Below are 18,189 nucleotides of genomic sequence, written 5' to 3' on the forward strand. Positions count from 1 at the left end.
TGGAAACAACTGGGTTTTAATTTACTTCACACACAGATTACTTGGAAGTATCCATAGTGCGAAAGACCTTTAGTATGGCAGATGTATACAGTCTCTTCTGCTCAGGTATGTCTATATATGTATAAACATTCATGTATCACGGTCATGTTACAATAGCCAATAAATACATTTAAAACCACCAACTTACTTCAACAGACTGAACACAAAGCTACTAAAAACTTTCTTAAATGCCACAAACATTGATCATATGACTACAAAAGTACCTACAAAATTCAGAGCTGTTTTATTTTTATAAAATGTAAAGCTCTGCTTCATAAAAATTAAAACAAGCACATGTAAATGTATTAACAAAACACAAAGTACCTAAAAGAAAATATAGAAAGCTTTTTGTATACTCAAAAGGCATTTCTTCAGTTCATTTAAAATTTACCATATCATTCAATGCTGGAATCATGCAAGAATATAAAAAAAATTGCCACCAATGTTCTCAGTACTTCAAGTAAGTTTCTATGCCGCCTCAACTTAAATCACATGAAACATGATCACATGATTACATGATGAGCATGTAGATGAAAAATAAATCTTCTGAAAGCATTACACATGATGCTTCAATAAAGCATTTATAACACTTTTATGCCTTACAATGCAAGTTTGTTCATAGATGCTAGTTCTTAATTTTTTGACAGTCTTCCCTACATATAAAAACATTACAGTTAATGTGTATGGCAACATATACCACATACTCTGAACTGCAAGTGAAAACACCATGGAACGTGCATGTTTTATCTGTAGATAAACAGAGAAAACAGGGTTGCCACAACCAAACCAGCACATACTACAATTGAAGCATTTAAAGATGCCAGATCCTGCTGAAAAATGTGGGACAAGGAATCATATTTGAAAAAATTGTTTTTAAGATTCCTGACCCTTTTGTTAATGATTCACCATTTAAAACATAGGAAGCAACACAAACATAAAAATTTCATACAGTCATATAAATAAATAATTAAGAGGTACATTTCAGCAACGACTTCTAGCATGTCAGACAGTCATTCAAAAATGTTAGTAGCCAATAAACTACAATGCCAGAAAGAAAGAACAATCCCCAAACTTAAACCCATTTCCATAAATGTATCATTCATTAACTGCCAAACATCTGGAAGTTTGGTTTCATTAGAAAAAAAAAAACATCAACTTGCATTCAAAATTCAAGGTTTTTATTTTGCAATAATCTTCTCTCTCAGCCTGAAATTTTGCCTAGCAAATTTTAGATCTTGTATTTCAGATATTAATTTTACATCATAACCTGTATGATAGACTGCTCTGTTTTCTATTAATAGACCCTTTTAGTAGTTAACATTAGAAAATCTAGAACAACTGTTTCAATTCTGGTTATGTGCTGACATTAGATATATGAACCAAAAATAACAAACACCATAACTTAAATCTTACAGGGCTACATTCATTCAGATAATTTCCTACAAGTCTTTGTCTTAGTTGCTCTAGAGTGGAGCATTCCCAATCACCTAGCATGTCAGTATTAGATCTGGCAAGTCAGGCTGGAGTGTAAAAACAAACTTTTACAACAAAACTTACAAGATCTGGTAGCATACATAGGGATTAACATTTCTTGCCTCTGCTATTACTGATATACCTAGATCTCTTTCCCACACCAGTATAAAGTTCCTGTTCTTGCTTGTTTGCAATCCACAAAGTAATACACACAAGGTACTAATAAACTTTAGCTCTGTAATTTTGTTCCTGCCTAGTCTCCAACCACCACAGCACCCTGAGGTGTAGCTAGTTATTCTTCTGTTTTTATAAACTTTATTAAGCAGCTGCTACAGTTTACAACACTCTCAGAGTGCTACAGTACTCTGATCGCAAACCTGGAAATGCAGTACTGACGCCTGAATTCCAGTAAAGCTCTGAAATTAAGGAGCATTTCAGTTCTGACTGCAAATGTAATCACACCCCCTAACACTATGCACCCAGGAAGGCTGCCCACACTGCACTTCTCTGGGCCCAGGATGGCTGCCTTCTCTGCACCTAGGAAGGCTGCCCACATTGCCCTTTGCCTCACCCTAGCTTTGCCTCTAATATCACCCATAAAGGGTTATCCGCTCTCTTGACCTATATCATTTTAGTTTTCTTAAAGATGTCAACAATAAATCAAAAATTTCTCTAGGAAATGTATTTTCCCTCCATAATTTCCATAATCTGGTCCCACATTAAGGGAATATAGTACCCTGCATCAACTGTTCCCAGCATAACAATTCTGGAAATTTCTTATGTTATGCCCCATTTGTAATCCCCATTCCCTTGCTTAAGAAACAGGCAAGAACTCTTCCAGCCTTTCACCCATATTAATGTTTTTATCACCTCTTTAGTGCCATTAAATCCATAATTATGTTTAATCCCTTGTTCTTCTATAAAACCACTTTTATTTCTTTTTCACTAATATTTCGTCATTTCTGGTGCATGATCTGTATGAAAAACAAGTATACAGTGACTATGACTGACCATACATTTATGCTTTTCTGTAATGGAGCTGTCTTATTTACACAAGAACACAAAATCCAGGTCATCCATGGCAAAAAGCATATTCCAGTCTCCAGTCCATATTACCATTCCCTCCTGGTAGAGGATCCAGTCTTCACGCAGCTGTATAATCTCCAGTTGAGATCTTTTATGGGGTATGCATGCATTACCTAATGTACACCAGCTGAGATGTTCCAGGTTCCCTATTAGAAGACTGAAAATGCATTCTTTTGAATATGCCTTGATCGAACTCAAAAGACGGAAACGGCAAAAGATCGAAGCGGCTTTTAAGCTAATTATTTCCCTGGGAAAGAATTCGCTTGGCCGCTTCATTACTTTGCCATTTTCGGCACTGTAGTGCGGTCTCGGGGTTTGTATATTTAAGAAGGGGGGTGTGGGGGGAGCAGCCCCCCCATCAGGGGAGAGTGGGGGTGAAGCCCCCCACTTAATGTAATGTATAAAGTGTTTTATTTATTTATTTTGTGTTGGAACAGCGATTTTTTTCCCCTAGGAAAAAAAACGTTGTTGTGACAGTTCGAAATTGTAAGCTTTCACTTACATAGGATTGATTAATCACCATTCGCTTTTTTAAGCGTTCGGTGATCTAATATAGACCCATGTTCCATGGGGCGTGCATGCATGCATTACCTAACATACATCAGCTGAGATGTTCCATGGAGCATGCATGCATTACCTAATATACACCAACTGAGATGTTCCATGGGGCATGCATGCATTACCTAATGTACACCAGCTGAGATGTTCCATGGGACATGCATGCATTACCTAATATACAACAGCTGAGATGTTCCATGGGGCATGCATCCATTTCCTAATGTACACCAGCTGAGATGTTCCATGGGACATGCATGCATTACCTAATATACAACAGCTGAGATGTTCCATGGGGCATGCATCCATTTCCTAATGTACACCAGCTGAGATGTTCCATGCGGCATGCATGCATTACCTAATGTACAGCAGCTGAGATGTTTTATGGGGCATGCATGCATTACCTAATGTACACTAGATGAGATGTTCCATGGAGCATGCATGTATGCATTACTAAATGTACACCAGCTGAGATGTTCCATGGGGCATGCATTCATTATCTAATGAACACCAGCTGAGATGTTCCATGGGGCATGCATGCATTACCTAATGTACACCAATGGAGATGTTCCAAGAGCATACATGCACTACCTAATGCACACCAACTGAGATGTTCCATGGGGCATGCATTACCTAATGTACACCAGCTGAGATGTTCCATGGGGCATGCATGCATGCATTACCTAATGTACACCAACTGAGATGTTCCATGGGGCATGCATGCATTACCTAATGTACACCAGCTGAGATGTTCCATGGGGCATGCATGCATCACCTAATGTACACCAGTGAAGATGTTCCAAGGGCATACATGCACTACCTAATGCACACCAACTGAGATGTTCCATGGGGCATGCATGCATGCATTACCTAATGTACACCAGCTGAGATGTTCCATGGTGCATGCGTGCATTACCTAATGTACACCACCTGAGATGTTCCGTGGGGCATGCATGCATTACCTAATGTACATATATTACAATTCAAACTATCTTTTACTGTCACTTAGAAAGTGGACAGAATATAAAATTAATGTACAATAACAGCCACAACCGAAACGTCCATAACTTCATAGCAGCATATTAAACTCCCATGAATCACAGATAAAAAGAAAATCACTCCATACTAATTAACCTCATTAAGTGCAGCTTTGTTACTATCGTTTGATAGTGTAAGGAAAAAAAAGCAAGTAAAGGCAGCAACAGCAGTAACAAGGACCACCCAATTCCTTCTCCTCACTAAGTGCAACTCATAGAAAGCTGCAGTTAATCAGAATAAATAAATAGATAGATGGAGATTTAGGAAGGAGATAAAAGTAATGGAAGTAACTGCAGCTCCAGCAGGTAACAGAACAGGCGTACGTGTGCATCTGTATGTTGCTTAGGGTTTGCACTGCACCTTGCTTGCATAAACTCATTCATAAGGCAACATTTACTCCACCTGAGCTGTATACAATCAACATACCTATGAGTGACCATGTGCATGTTTTTCTTTCTGTAACTTTCTATATGTGTGTGTGTGTGTGTGTGTGTGTGTGTGTGTGTGTGTGTGTGTGTGTGTGTGTGTGTGTGTGTCTGTATGAGTCAATGTCTCTGCATGAGTACATGCACGTCTATGCTTCTGAATATATGAGAGACACTGTCTCTGTGCCTCTGGATCTCATTGACAGCATACATGTATCAGTGTGTGTGTGTATGTGTCTGTGTATATGCATGCACATTGACATTAATTACTTATATATTTTAAGAACTACATATCTTATACTATGTTTGAAATATTAGGTGGAGGAACTATGTTACACCAAAAATACATTAAAAACATCTATCTATACTAATAAGAGAGCAAATATAAAACAATTTAAAATGCAGTCCAGTTTCTAAGCATAATAATAATGCTCTCCAGACTGGATATTAAGGAGAAATAATGGACCTTCCAGACTCGCTCTCAACACCACTGGGATTCCATTATTTCCCTGTAATGTCCACTCTGTCTGGAATTAAGCTTGCAAATCTACAGTCTCTTTCAGCTCTTTGTATCAGGTAAAAAGTAATACCTAGTCTTACCAATGTAACTATTCAGCTCCACAAACACATGAACAATATGAAGCAAAACAAACTTTGAAAACTAAAATCATTTAACATCAAATTTGCCAGGTATGAAAAGACTTTTGAATACTGGTTAAAACTTTACCCAACCCCATAACTATCCAACCACAGATTGGAAGAACTAATCATGCCAAGACAAATGCCCAGAGATTCCTTGATTTCATCAATGCAAATTCCTTGGACCAGCTGGTTGACACCCCCCACAAGAGGTGAAAATATCTTGCACTTGGTATTAACCAACATGAGTAACAACTGCATCATCCCTACAGTGTCATCCTCCCTAGTAAGATTCGGCCACAAAGCGGTCACTTTTGAATTCACCACCCCCCAGCTAGGATAAAAAAAAAAAAAAAAAAAACTTCTCCAAAGCTGATTACAACCTCCGGAGTGAAGGTATAAACAGTTTCACAGCCCCTCCCCCTCCAGAGGAACTGGCATATATGTCCAAGCCTACACCAAAGCACTATGCGGCCATTTAAATAGCTGCATGGAATCAGAAATACCCTTAAGGACAAAATCCTCCTCCTCAAGGAAGAGAGAACCTGTCTGTTGGACATCTTCAAGAAATAAATTCTATAATACAAGGAAAAAGTTGCTGTCCGGGACCAAGAAGGAGCAAGTGCCTAATTGGAAGCAATCTTTCCTTAGCCTGAACAAGCAAATAAGAGCACTAGTGAAGTCCTCCAAAGCAAACTTCAAGTCCAAACTGGCCACACCTACTAAAAACAATCATAAGGCCTTCTTCACATATGTCCGCAATCTCAAAGCAGCATTCAGATCTGCTCAGAACTGGTGGTCAAGGACACCACATACACAAACACCACAGATACAGCCAACCTGCTGGCAGACAGGTTCAGTGAAAACTTCACTCCTCTTCTACCCCCCCCATCAGTAAATCAGAACATCCCCAGCACCTGCCCCCCCCCCTTATCTCTATGGAGCAAGTCATCACTATCCTGTCAAAGACAAAAATTACAACCTCCATGGGAATTAACTCAGCCAGGAATTTGCAGCACCATTAGGCACCCTGTTCAACCAAAGCCTGAGCACCAGCTTCATCCCAGCCGAGGGGAGAACAGCCACTGTCATCCCTTTGTACAAAGCTGGAACGTCCAATTATCCAGGAAATTATAAACCCATCAGCCTACCTAGCCTGATTTACAAGGTCATGAATGGATTATCATGGACCTCATTAGTAAGGACATTGGCAACCTCCAAACACTCGATCCCACACAGTTTGGCTTCTTCAAGAGGAGGTCATGCCTGCTAATTTTGGTTGAGTTCTTTGAGACAGTCACCAAAGCCATGGGCAAGGGGAAGATGGTGCACACCTCCTACCTTGACCTGGTCACAGCCTTCAATACTATTCTCTACTCGGGTACAGTAGATAAACTCTCTCAACTAGGCATCAATGTGCATGTTACCAGATGGATAGCAACCTGGCTCACTGATAGAACCCACCTAGTCATAAGAGGGGAAGCTATCTAAAGCAGTAGACCTGTAATGAGCGGTGTACCCCAGGGGCCTCTGTTATTTGGGATATACGTTTCTGTGGTGCAGGCCAAAACCAGTGGGCTATGGCTGACCAAGTTTGCAGATGACTGCAAGCTGGGTGCTGTCATCAATTCCACTAGTGATGTGGACATCCTCTAAGAGGGTCTCACTCAAATAACTGGTGGCAGAAATATGGCCTCAAACTGAATGCCAAAAAATGCATCATCATCATCCCCTTTGGGGAGAGTGATGTCCCCACAAATTATCACATTAATAACCAGGTCCTATGCACGCAATCAGTTATGACAGACTTGGGCACCCAGGTTGATAGCAAACTGACTTTTGACCACCATATTGTCTTCGTTGTATGGAAAGCTTTCTACATGGCCCACCTCATTAGTAAGGGTATCTCATCCAGAGACAAGGAAGTCATAATATCCCTGTATTCTTCCATTATAAGACCCATTATTGAATACAAGGCCCCTTTCGGCATGTACCTCACAAAGCACATGCAGCAGCTAGAGAGACCACAGAGGTTCCTCACCAGGAGAATCCAGGGCCTCAAACATCTACCCTACACAGATAGGCTAAAAGCCCTGTCCCTCTACTCAGTCTCATACAGACTCCTCAGAGGTGACCCCTGTCGGCATGCAAAGCAATCTCAGACCCTGCCTTGATGGGACGGCTGCATATCCACAAGTCAAGCTCCATTCCAGTAACCTGTACAAGCGACCTCAACCTGGTCTGTGACATCAATACGACTTGTTGGTGGGACAGATTTGTGTCCCAGAGACTCCCCCTTTTGTGGAATAGACTTCCTCTCCAAGTAAAGCAGAGTACCTCATTAACCCTTTTTAAGCAGGATAACTGGATGGGGAACAAAAATACACCACTGGGATTCCACCTGTGTCCCTGCTGGACAGAGGCATCGGGTGCTGACTTGTCGGAACATGTGCTAAATTCTTGGCTAATCTTGTAAGGGCCTCAGGACCAACAGTCTAGTAACTTTCTCTGATTCTATGACTATTGCAGGAACACAAAATAAGGCATAAACTTTTTTTTTTTTTTTATATGCAAAAACTTTGGTTCTTTTCAGTGAGACAGAAAGCCCATTTATATTACAATATATATGTAATACATACATTTGCATGAAAATTTCAATCCGGTCATAATTTAACATCTGATTTAGTAACCCATTCTTGCTCACTGTTTATACTCCATACATTAAATGGTCTGGTAATTTGAAGAGTTGCATTGAGTCTTTTGTGGTGAAACTACGAAAGTCTAGTTTATAGTAAGACTAGGTGAAATATAGTGGCACTGGACTTTAATGCGATACCTTCATAACTAAGACAGTCTAGCTTATACCAAGACTAGAAGGTGCACTCACTGCAACAGCTGAAAATTTCCCTTTATATTTTTTGCCTTTTCTGAGTTTGCATTTACCTGCAGCAGGTTATAAGCTGGTACATATCTGATCTGTGGGTGTATTTCAAATCTGAGTTCTGTTGAAGTTTAATGACTGGGAATAGGGGATGGAGGGAGTTTAAATGAGGAAACTTTATGTCTTGGAAAGACTATACTTTTCTCCATGATGCAGCTGTTGCAGTTGCATAATATTACTTGTGCTATTTGCCCTTTAGCGGCAGTTTGCCTCCTACCTGGTAGCACAGTAAGTGTTTAAAGACTTTTTATGAATGTTTTTGGCAGTCAGTTTGCTGATCCATTAGTACTTGGATTTTTGATTATTTTAACATTTAATTTGGTTAAAGGAATATACGAGGTATTAAAGATGGACATACTGCTTCCAGTATTTGATTACTGAGCTGACTCTGATGGCATTTGAAACCCTCCACTGCCAGCCGGTGAACCACCAGGTATGTTAAGGACAAGGACTGTGGTCCTCAGATCTAGTCCACTGTCTGAATTAGGTCTGATGGCTATCAGAGAGATGGTCTTCACCCCTGGAACCCAACAGGTTAAACTAAAAAAAAAAGTGCACACAAATCTGACATGGTAACCAGTTCACTAAATACAGCGTAACCCCAAGACTATCAAGAGAATATGCACTTTTGCCCTGGTTATGGGCTTCTTACAATCACACCCAAACAAGGCTTACACACACTGACCACTTAAACAGCTGAGTTTTTGGCCTAGCAGACAGGCCCCTCTCTCACCAGTCTGTAAACAGCAGTCTTTTCCAGTCTCTCCTAGCCAGGACAATTGCTGTGCAACCAAAATATTATTATTCACACACACAAAAAAAACTACCATTGAAGGCTGGTAGAATTCCCCAGTTTCATGTAGCTTTCTTCCTAGCAAGGTAGTACTGCCACCACTTAAAATTATTAGACTAGAGACCTGACATATCTGTTACCAAACTACTCTTGATTTAGCCAAACAAATTAATTTTAAACACAAAATAGTAAAGCAAAGAGTAATCTGATCTTGGAAATGAAGCCACAGCATGCCAGTCAAGTGTTCAATAATGTCTTCTCCTCATATAATAAGCAGTACATAAATAAAGTGGCACACAGTACAATATCTTGGAAGTGATTAAAAACGTTACTTATGCATCAACCCTATCTTTATTGTGTATTAAATATGAGAAGTAAGCAGTTGCACAAGGAGCAGAAAACAATACTCAGTTACACGCAGAATATTTAAAGAAAAATCTGACCTACAACTAAATAAACTTAGCTGTCTCTAACATGTGTAATCTTGACATTTTTCACTGTAAATATAAAATAAATGGCATTTGTCTTTGAAGTGTAAAGTACAACTTACTGCCTGGAAGTAACAGGAAGCTATGGGCCTTAAAATGCAATTAGAAAGTTCATTAAAGAAATAGATGGCCGGGCTGTAAAAGGAGCCAAATCCTGGCAAGTAGGTAATAGAGCGTGGGTGAAGACCATCTCTCTGATAGCCATCAGACCTAATTCAGACAGTGGACTAGATCTGAGGACCACAGTCCTTGTCCTTAACATACCTGGTGGTACACCGGCTGGAAGTGGAGGGTTTCAAATGCCATCAGAGTCAGCTCAGTCATCAAAGACTGGAAGCAGTATGTCCATCTTTAATACCTCGTATATTCCTTCAACCAAATTAAATGTTAAAATAATCAAAAATCCAAGTACTAATGGATCAGCAAACTGACTGCCAAAGACATTCATAAAAAGTCTTTAAACACTTACTGTGCTACCAGGTAGGAGGCAAACTGCCTCTAAAGGGCAAATAGCACAAGTAATATTATGCAACTGCAACAGCTGCATCATGGAGAAAAGTATAGTCTCTCCAAGACATAAAGTATCCTCATTTAAACTCCCTCCATCCCCTATCCCCAGTCATTAAACTTCAACAGAACTCAGATTTGAAATACACCCACAGATCAGATATGTACCAGCTTATAACCTGCTGCAGGTAAATGCAAACTCAGAAAAGGCAAAAAATATAAAGGGAAATTTTCAGCTGTTGCAGTGAGTGCACCTTCTAGTCTTGGTATAAGCTAGACTGTCTTAGTTATGAAGGTATCGCATTAAAGTCCAGTGCCACTATATTTCACCTAATCTTACTATAAACTAGACTTTCGTAGTTATGAAGGTACTGCATCAAAGTCCAGGGCCACTACAGCTATTTCAAGCCCTGTAACACGCTACTACACTTAAAAGCCATCTCATCTATTTTCTAACAGCATAATGTACCAAGATAGAAAAATACTGTTTGTGTCACTTACACACTTGGAAGTCTTCCACACTCATGTTAGTTTCCTGCCTTTCTGGACAGTCAGTGCCAATAGCAGGTACCTATTCTTAAGTGTCCTAGTTAAGTCAAGTACCATGCAGTAAGCTATAATAATCTTCCTGATAATTAGTACAGCAATATCAACATTTAACAGAAACTAAGATACATTAACCATTGTACCCAAGATGAAACACTTTTTGAAAAACAAGTTCAGTGCTGCACCTGAAAAAAATCTGTGCCCATGTAACACAACCAGCTAATATCCAAAAGCACATAGGAAATCCATTTCGTAACTTGGGAGAAATGGCTGAAGAACAGTGACCAAGAGACAGAAGTATCCAAGCAGGAGTTTTTATCAGTCCATTCAGCCGTTCAACTTCCTTTGATTCACAGCAAGTGCATGCCACTGTTTACTCAACATTCAAAATCTAAAGTAATAAAAAATCCGGTATGGGTATTAACTACTGCCTTCAAAATGAAACACTGTTACTTAAATAAATCCAATACAGAATCTGAAATGTCCAAGTTCTTATAGTATACTCAAGTCAAGTGCAGTACTGTAAGGAATGATCAAACTCTTATTCAAGACAGCAGCGTCTTTACATGAAACAGCTGGAGTAGAGGAGGAACCGAGAAGCAGAAGTCCTAACTATTCAGTCAGTCAAATTCTTTCTACCCGTAGCAAGTACACCTTTCTGTCAGTCCGTCATTCGTTTTCAAAGAACACAAACTCCAATCTGCTGCTCATTCTGCTCTGACCATTCGTAGATGCACTGTGTCTTGAAAGACTGCAGTACCCATTTCATTTTTGTCTCAGTATCCTCAGGTGCATAAATGTCACTTCTGTCCCTGGCAATTTCACTTTCAGTTGTCCTGGATTTAAAAGTTAGAATGTGATTTTTCCCTGACTGTATAGTTTAATGGCTGCTTGTAAGACATTTCTTCTCATTGTAGTTTCTGATGAACAATCATGCCCAGACAAAACTATACAGTGTCTTATTTTCACCATGTCTCTTGGGAACAATATTTTAGATAAAACTTTCTCTTTTAGTTTATAAGAATGCAATCACATGGCCAAAAGCAACCCTTCACTTTACAGATTGAGGGAAAAATATCCTATCAGCGCTCTCTCTAAAAAAAAAAAAATATATATATATATATATATATGGATTCATATCACTTCACCTAAAGACCATTTCACTGAAACCTATTTCACTGAGACCAAATCACCTAAAGTTCATTTCACCTAAAATTAATTTCACTGACAGGTTTACTTTAATGCAAGTCAAAGGTATATATCATTTTCCCCACTGTAGCGCAATCCTGGTGTTAGTATATATAGTTAGGGGGGCTGGAGGTGTGGGGGTGTAGCCCCCCACTTATATTGGTTTTATGTTGTTTGGTTTTGTTTTACATTATTTGGTAAAAGCCAACTAGATGAGGGGCTATGCCCCCACCCCAACTATATATACTAACACCAGGATCGTACTACAGTGGGGAAAAAGACATATACCTTTGACTTGCCTTAGAATACTACTTGTCAGTGAAATGAGTTTTAGGTGAAATTAACTTTAGGTGATTTGATCTCAGTGAAATGAGTGTCAGTGAAATGGTCTTCAGGTGAAGTGATATGAATCTATATATATATATATATATATACGTGCACACATCATTTTTCAGAGGGTATGCCAGTACATTCCACTAGCTTTAAAGTAATGTGTTCCACACATCCAGTACCTTCTTTCTGCTCATGGATGCCATTAAACTACAAATACTTACATCTTCCTGTCTTCCTATGCCTTCCATGTCTACTAATTTTCCAATCAAGCAGTTTAATCTTCTATTCTGAGGAAAATGTCATTTTGAGATGTCCTTAAATCCTCCCTCCAGCTCCAATAACTGATGGGAATATGCAAAAAAATCTGTTTTCATATCTTCAGACCTGCATTTGAACAATCGATATAATCTGATAATGTGGAATTAATCTTGTGTAATGGAGTCATAATTGTCTCACGTCTAAAGTTCTTGACAGATGTTTACATTTATTTATTTCCTGGTGTGTTGCAAATCACAGTGAAAGTGAACAGCCCCTATGTTCTGAGTGCATGCTTACCCCCTTCTGACAACTTACTTTCATCCAAGAAACTTAGATGAGTAGATTTCATCTTCTTACTTTTAGGCATAAATAAGAGTCAGACAACTACATTCAGAAATGCAAATAACTATAACACTGTCACAAAACCAAGAGTTTTAGCAGTAGGAATACACTTTTTTAAAGTGAGAGAGGAGCCGTTTTCATACAACATTTCTTATATTCTCTAAAAAAAGTCCCAAGATTCATGCCCCTTTTGTCAACAAATGGTCTCATAGCAGTTTTATCAAAAACAGCCACACTGGTGGGTAAAATCCTCCAGTTTGTTAAAGCTTAATTAATAGCTGCACTGGCTGCAGTGTATAAAAGGGGCACAGCTAAATTTCAGTTTACTCTGCCTTTATTGTACCTCTGCCATATTGCATAACACTGTCCTTTTGTCCATATATTGTTGCCGATACCACAGCTATCAGGGAACATATAAAAGGGCTACTCTTCAATGCATAGCATACACTGCAAGTTCTCAGGACCTTTTTCAGATAAATCATTACAAACATTCACATTGTTGATTCCTACCCAATGACTCTTGGCTATGCTAACCTTTACATTTTATTAAAAAAATATATTTGTTTTCGGAGTAGAGCACTGATCTCCGTGGATCTTTTTCAGACTGGGCCCAGGAGCGATGCCTGGCTAAATGACTTGCTCAGAGTCACACAAGTAGGCAATGAATAATGGTAGTCTATCTTGGCAAAGGAATCTTAACAGTTTGATTCTGATTCTGCATCCCCAGATATTAATGGAAGGTTTGATACACCTTTAAAGACTTCAAGTATTGTTCATTTCTGACATTCCTCAGCTTTTTCTCATCTACTGCTAAAAATTCAACTACCTTCTCATCCGCGGTGGTGCAGTGGTGGCATTGTTGCCTCACAGCAAGAGGTTCTCCCGTTCGATTCTCGGCTAAAATGCGGAGTGTGTCTTCTGTGTGGAGTCTGCATGGCCTCCCCGCGGTTGGGTGGGCGCTCGAAAGACATGCGTAAATGGACGTGCCTTTGTTGAAGGTTGAACATCGAGCTGGCACCCCGGCATTCGTGAAAATCTACTGCCAATCATTAGCGGACCAGAGTTCCACTGTGGTGACCCCTAACTGGAAAAAGACAAACAACAACCTTCCTGTTTTCACTTGCAGTTCAGAGTACATGGTGCTTGCTGCCACATGTCACCTCCAATCCTTTTATATACAGAAAACTGTCAGAAAATTATGAATTTGTGTCTGTGAACATTTTTTATACTATAAGACATAAACTTGCTACAGATGCTTTACCCAAGTACAGTACTGCGATTAAAGCCAATTCAAATGTTTTATTTTTCATGCTACAGATTATGTTCCATGTGGTTTAAGGGAAGGCAATAGTAACACTAACATGAAATACCCAGAGTACTGGTGGCAGGTTTTTATAAATTCCTGTACACTGCTACAGATGAATCAAAGTGTGCATTTTTAATGCATTTTAAAAAAGCCCACTGAGAAGGTGACATTTTGTATTAACTATCTCTGCTTTAATAATGCATACCACATCCCAAAGACATGCTGTAGGTGGACTGGACACTCTAAATTGGCCCTAGGTGTGAGTGTGTGCATGTGTGTGCCTTCTGTGGAAGGTTGGGCACCGGGATGGCAACTCGACACTGTAAAACTCCACTGCCAATCATGAGTGGATAGGTGATCCGCTGTGGCAACCCCTAACCGGGAAAAAGCCGAAAGAAGAAGAAGATACATATGCGTGTACTACTAAATGTAATAAAACACAGCTTTAACGTTATTCTTATTTGATGAATGTCTGCAGATATCTACTAGTTTTTTTAAGTGCCACTCAGTTTGCTGAAACCTTCTGCACAACTGCTAGATGAAAGCACTGACTGGGTTAATAAAAGAAGTGTTTTATTCTGTTTGTTCTGGTGAGCAAGACCAGGCCAGGGTAACTAGTCGATTAGCTCTGTTTGTCATATTACAACAGCTCCAGACATCCTGATAGCAGCACATCCTGCCATCAGGCAACAAGTCAGCAGGTGGCAATGACTGATGGGATGCACTTGCATCTGTTCTTTTACTGGGTCTCTGGACACATCAAGTACTACTAATATTATTGTACTTAGCTCTTTGCATCAAATGCAGGATTGTTACACTTTATTTTATTAGCTAAATGTTTTACCCATCTAAGAGATCACTCTATTCCATTCCTACTCTGAATTCAAATTTACCACGTCATCCACCACAACTTCAACTGCAGGGCATCAAAACGAGGGATGCTAGCACCATGGCAGAGAAGCACAGACTTGGTAAAAAGTACCATAAGCAGAACAGCAGGACCTATAAGAACATTCTGGTATTCTGCTACTATATTTGTTCTTCTCTCAAACACAGCACTGCATGCAGCAGCATAGGTATCCAACAGTGTTCACAAGCCATTTAAGAATCATCTGAGACCTCCCAAGCCCCATCTAGGTGGTGGTATTTGAGTGGCACACGGGATCTGTCACATACAGATTATCCAGTCCTCATCCTAGGTGTTGGTATCAGATTAGATGAACTCAGATGCAAAACCAAAACTGCTGCTACTAATTCAGTGTAAAAGCCAACATCAAGCCCAGTATATCAGACAGACTTAAACAATTACCTTGCCACTAAACATTTAGTTTTACATGACTTACCTAAATGCTTCAATGATTGTTTGCTCTGGCAGATGTGGGGCCACACAATGAAAAGCTTTTCTAAAATCTTCAAAATTCAAAAACCCACGGCCTGAAAAGTTAAAAAGATTAAAACAATACAATACAAGTATGTTACAATCCAAAATGCCAGTTTATATTATTGCAAAGATTAAAGAAGAGTGAGAAATTGATATGGCTATATCACCTAAAAAGGTAGCAAAAACAAATTGCATCAAGGAACATTTTATCCAATCTATGAATAAAAATATTGATGGATAAAGCCTGCAACAGCTATGCATTTACTCAGCCAAAACAGCATGTACTAAGTGAAAGAACACTTCAAAAATTGGTTAGTTATGACAAGTGCTTTTGTTTTGATTTCTCAGTAAGTTTAAATGAAAAGAATGTTCCTTCTATCCTCTGCAAATAAATTCACAATTAAAAATAAGCACACTGACCCCAGGGACTGTTTTACTGTCATCAGCACAATGTCAATGTCACACTGTTGGAAAATGTAGGAAACATTTTTTCACATAAACTGTAATGCGAGCAGATTCCTGACTGCCTGCACTCTATGAATAATTTCCTCAGCTGAGAATGTTGCCATGCTACAAACTGAATTGTACAGTGACTGAGCTGCTTGTACTAACACAACAGAGGAATGTGGCTTTTCAGGGTGAGTATGACTTATGCTGTTCTGTGCAGAGGGCTTAAACTTCTCCCTGCCACACACAAAACAGATAATTCAATCACAAACAAAATAAAGGGTCGCTAAAATTGAAGTAAATAAAATAAATGCTGAACTATGCTGAGAGCATTACATAGAAAATGGTGTACTGTTGAATGTTTCTAACAATGTGGTTTGCTCATGAAAATGGTCAGAGGTTGCTTAAAGCTGTGCATAACGTCTTATCATGACTAACCTTTCTTTTAGGTTAACTGTAGCCTGTCTGTGTAGCTATCAACTTAGACATTATGTTTTTATTAGAATCAAAAACTTCAATATTTGAAGATGTACATAGCTTTGTGTATTATTATTAAGTTAATTGATTTTAAAAGTTTTTTTTTTTTTTTGGGGGGGGGGTGGGTGTATGTTTGTTCTGCTTGAGAGCTTCCAAAAAAAAAAAAAGTTATGTAAAATGTGGCATAGGTGCAAGTGGATATGACAAAAAACAACTGTATAAAAGACCAACCTGCTGAACAGTATATACATGTAACATAAAAGTTGGAACCAGACATTTAACAAAAAAGCAGTTATACATAAATGGTGGTAATAATAACTATATAAGAAAATGATGCTTTCTGTAATGTCTTTCAATCTGAATGGTCTTACAGATAAATATAAAAAAGAAAGAGTAGTGAACTATATTAAAAGAGTGCAAATATCTATGCTACAGGACACACACCTGGAAAGAACTGAACATGTGAATTTGATCAAGAAAGGTGTTCAGGATGGTTATTCAGCAGAATATCTGGGGCAAAGGAAAAGAGGAGTACTTATATTAATTACAAGAGGAGCTCTAACAGTGATAGAAGGGGAAAAAACAGATAATAATGGAAGATGTGTAGTACTAAGGGGCTACTAGCTAGGGAGGAGGATTACACTGGCATGCATTTACATCCCCCTAAAACTGCTATAATGGAGCTTAAGAAAATTCTGGGAGAAATAATCAGCTTTCAGCAAGGAATATTACTTATAGGTAGAGACTGGAATTTGGTTTGCAACGGTGAAGATGTGTCTGGGGGGCCTAAAAGGGAAAATATAACAAAGGAGGGTAGATTTTTGAAGAAATTTATGAAAATGTTTGCATGGAAGATGTGAATTCAGTATTAGGAGTTCAGAGTGAATTCACATATTACTCACCGAGATACAAAAACTGGGCTAGGCTAGATAGATTTTATATATCAGAGGAACATGTGCATTTAACTGAAGGTCTTGAAATGCACCCAATAACTATTTCAGATCATGCGCCAATAATAACTAAAATAAAAACGCAAGGGAATGAAACAAAAATGATACACTAGTGCTTTCCCACCTATCAGCTGAAGAGAGAGGAATTCAAGGAATGGGTTTTGGAATTAATTCAGGAGATACTAGAGAAGATAGAATTTTCTTCTGAAAACATAGCTAGGGAATGGGATAAAATTAAAGTAGAGTTTAAAACAAGGGCAGAAATAAAAGAAAGGCAGATATGGTTAAACAGTAACAAGCATTATTTAGAGGGAGTGACAAATGTTAAAGTATTGCAAAATGGGGGGGGGGGGGATCTCTCGGAACAAGTAAAGGAGCAACTGCAGAATGCTAAACAGAAAATAAGGGATTAACTCAATAATGTGCATGGGTTTAGAAAGATTGCTGTTAAGCAACTGTTTTCTGATAATAACTCTAGAACACAAAAACTTTTAGCACAACAACTCAAGCAACAGAAAGTGGAAAGGGCTGTCACCAAGCTTTGGGAGCCTATAACAAGGAAGATAACAACAGATCATGTAGAGGTATTAGAAATATTTCAGAAATTTTATGAAAATTTGTATAAAGCAGAGAAATATGGAAATCAAGAAAAGGTACAAATGGAAATGTTTATGGAAGAATTAAATATGTCAAGGTTAGAGGTAGGTGAGGCTCAATTACTAACAGGATAGAAAGGGATGAGATAAAAAATGGCTATGTATAACCAATCTACAGGACAGTCCCCAGGAATAGATGGTATTCCTGTGGAAGTTTGGAAGCTAGGAGGGAAAAAACTGATAAAGATCTGGAAGGTTTTAAGAAGAGGAGAATACCAGCATCCTGGAAAAAGGTGGTGGTAACAGTAATACCTAAAGAAAATAAAGATCCATCGGATCCAGCTTCATACAGGCCCATTTCATTACTAAACCATGATTATA

The 18,189-nt window shown here is 38.8% G+C and overlaps 1 protein-coding gene across 3 annotated transcripts in view; it reads right to left on the reverse strand.

Annotated features, from left to right (window-relative positions):
- EFCAB11 (EF-hand calcium binding domain 11) overlaps nucleotides 1-18,189 on the reverse strand; it is a 1,456,165-nt gene that overhangs the window by 1,135,505 nt on the left and 302,471 nt on the right. For all 3 annotated transcript variants that reach the window (XM_044074693.1, XM_044074696.1, XM_044074694.1), the window contains exon 5: nucleotides 15,301-15,391. In XM_044074693.1, coding sequence (XP_043930628.1) covers nucleotides 15,301-15,391 — 91 coding nt within the window. The remainder of the gene's footprint in view (nucleotides 1-15,300; nucleotides 15,392-18,189) is intronic.

This window comes from Protopterus annectens, chromosome 6.part0, assembly GCF_019279795.1.
Source record: "Protopterus annectens isolate FY-2018-M chromosome 6.part0, PAN1.0, whole genome shotgun sequence".
NCBI classification, from domain to species: Eukaryota; Metazoa; Chordata; order Ceratodontiformes; family Protopteridae; genus Protopterus; species Protopterus annectens.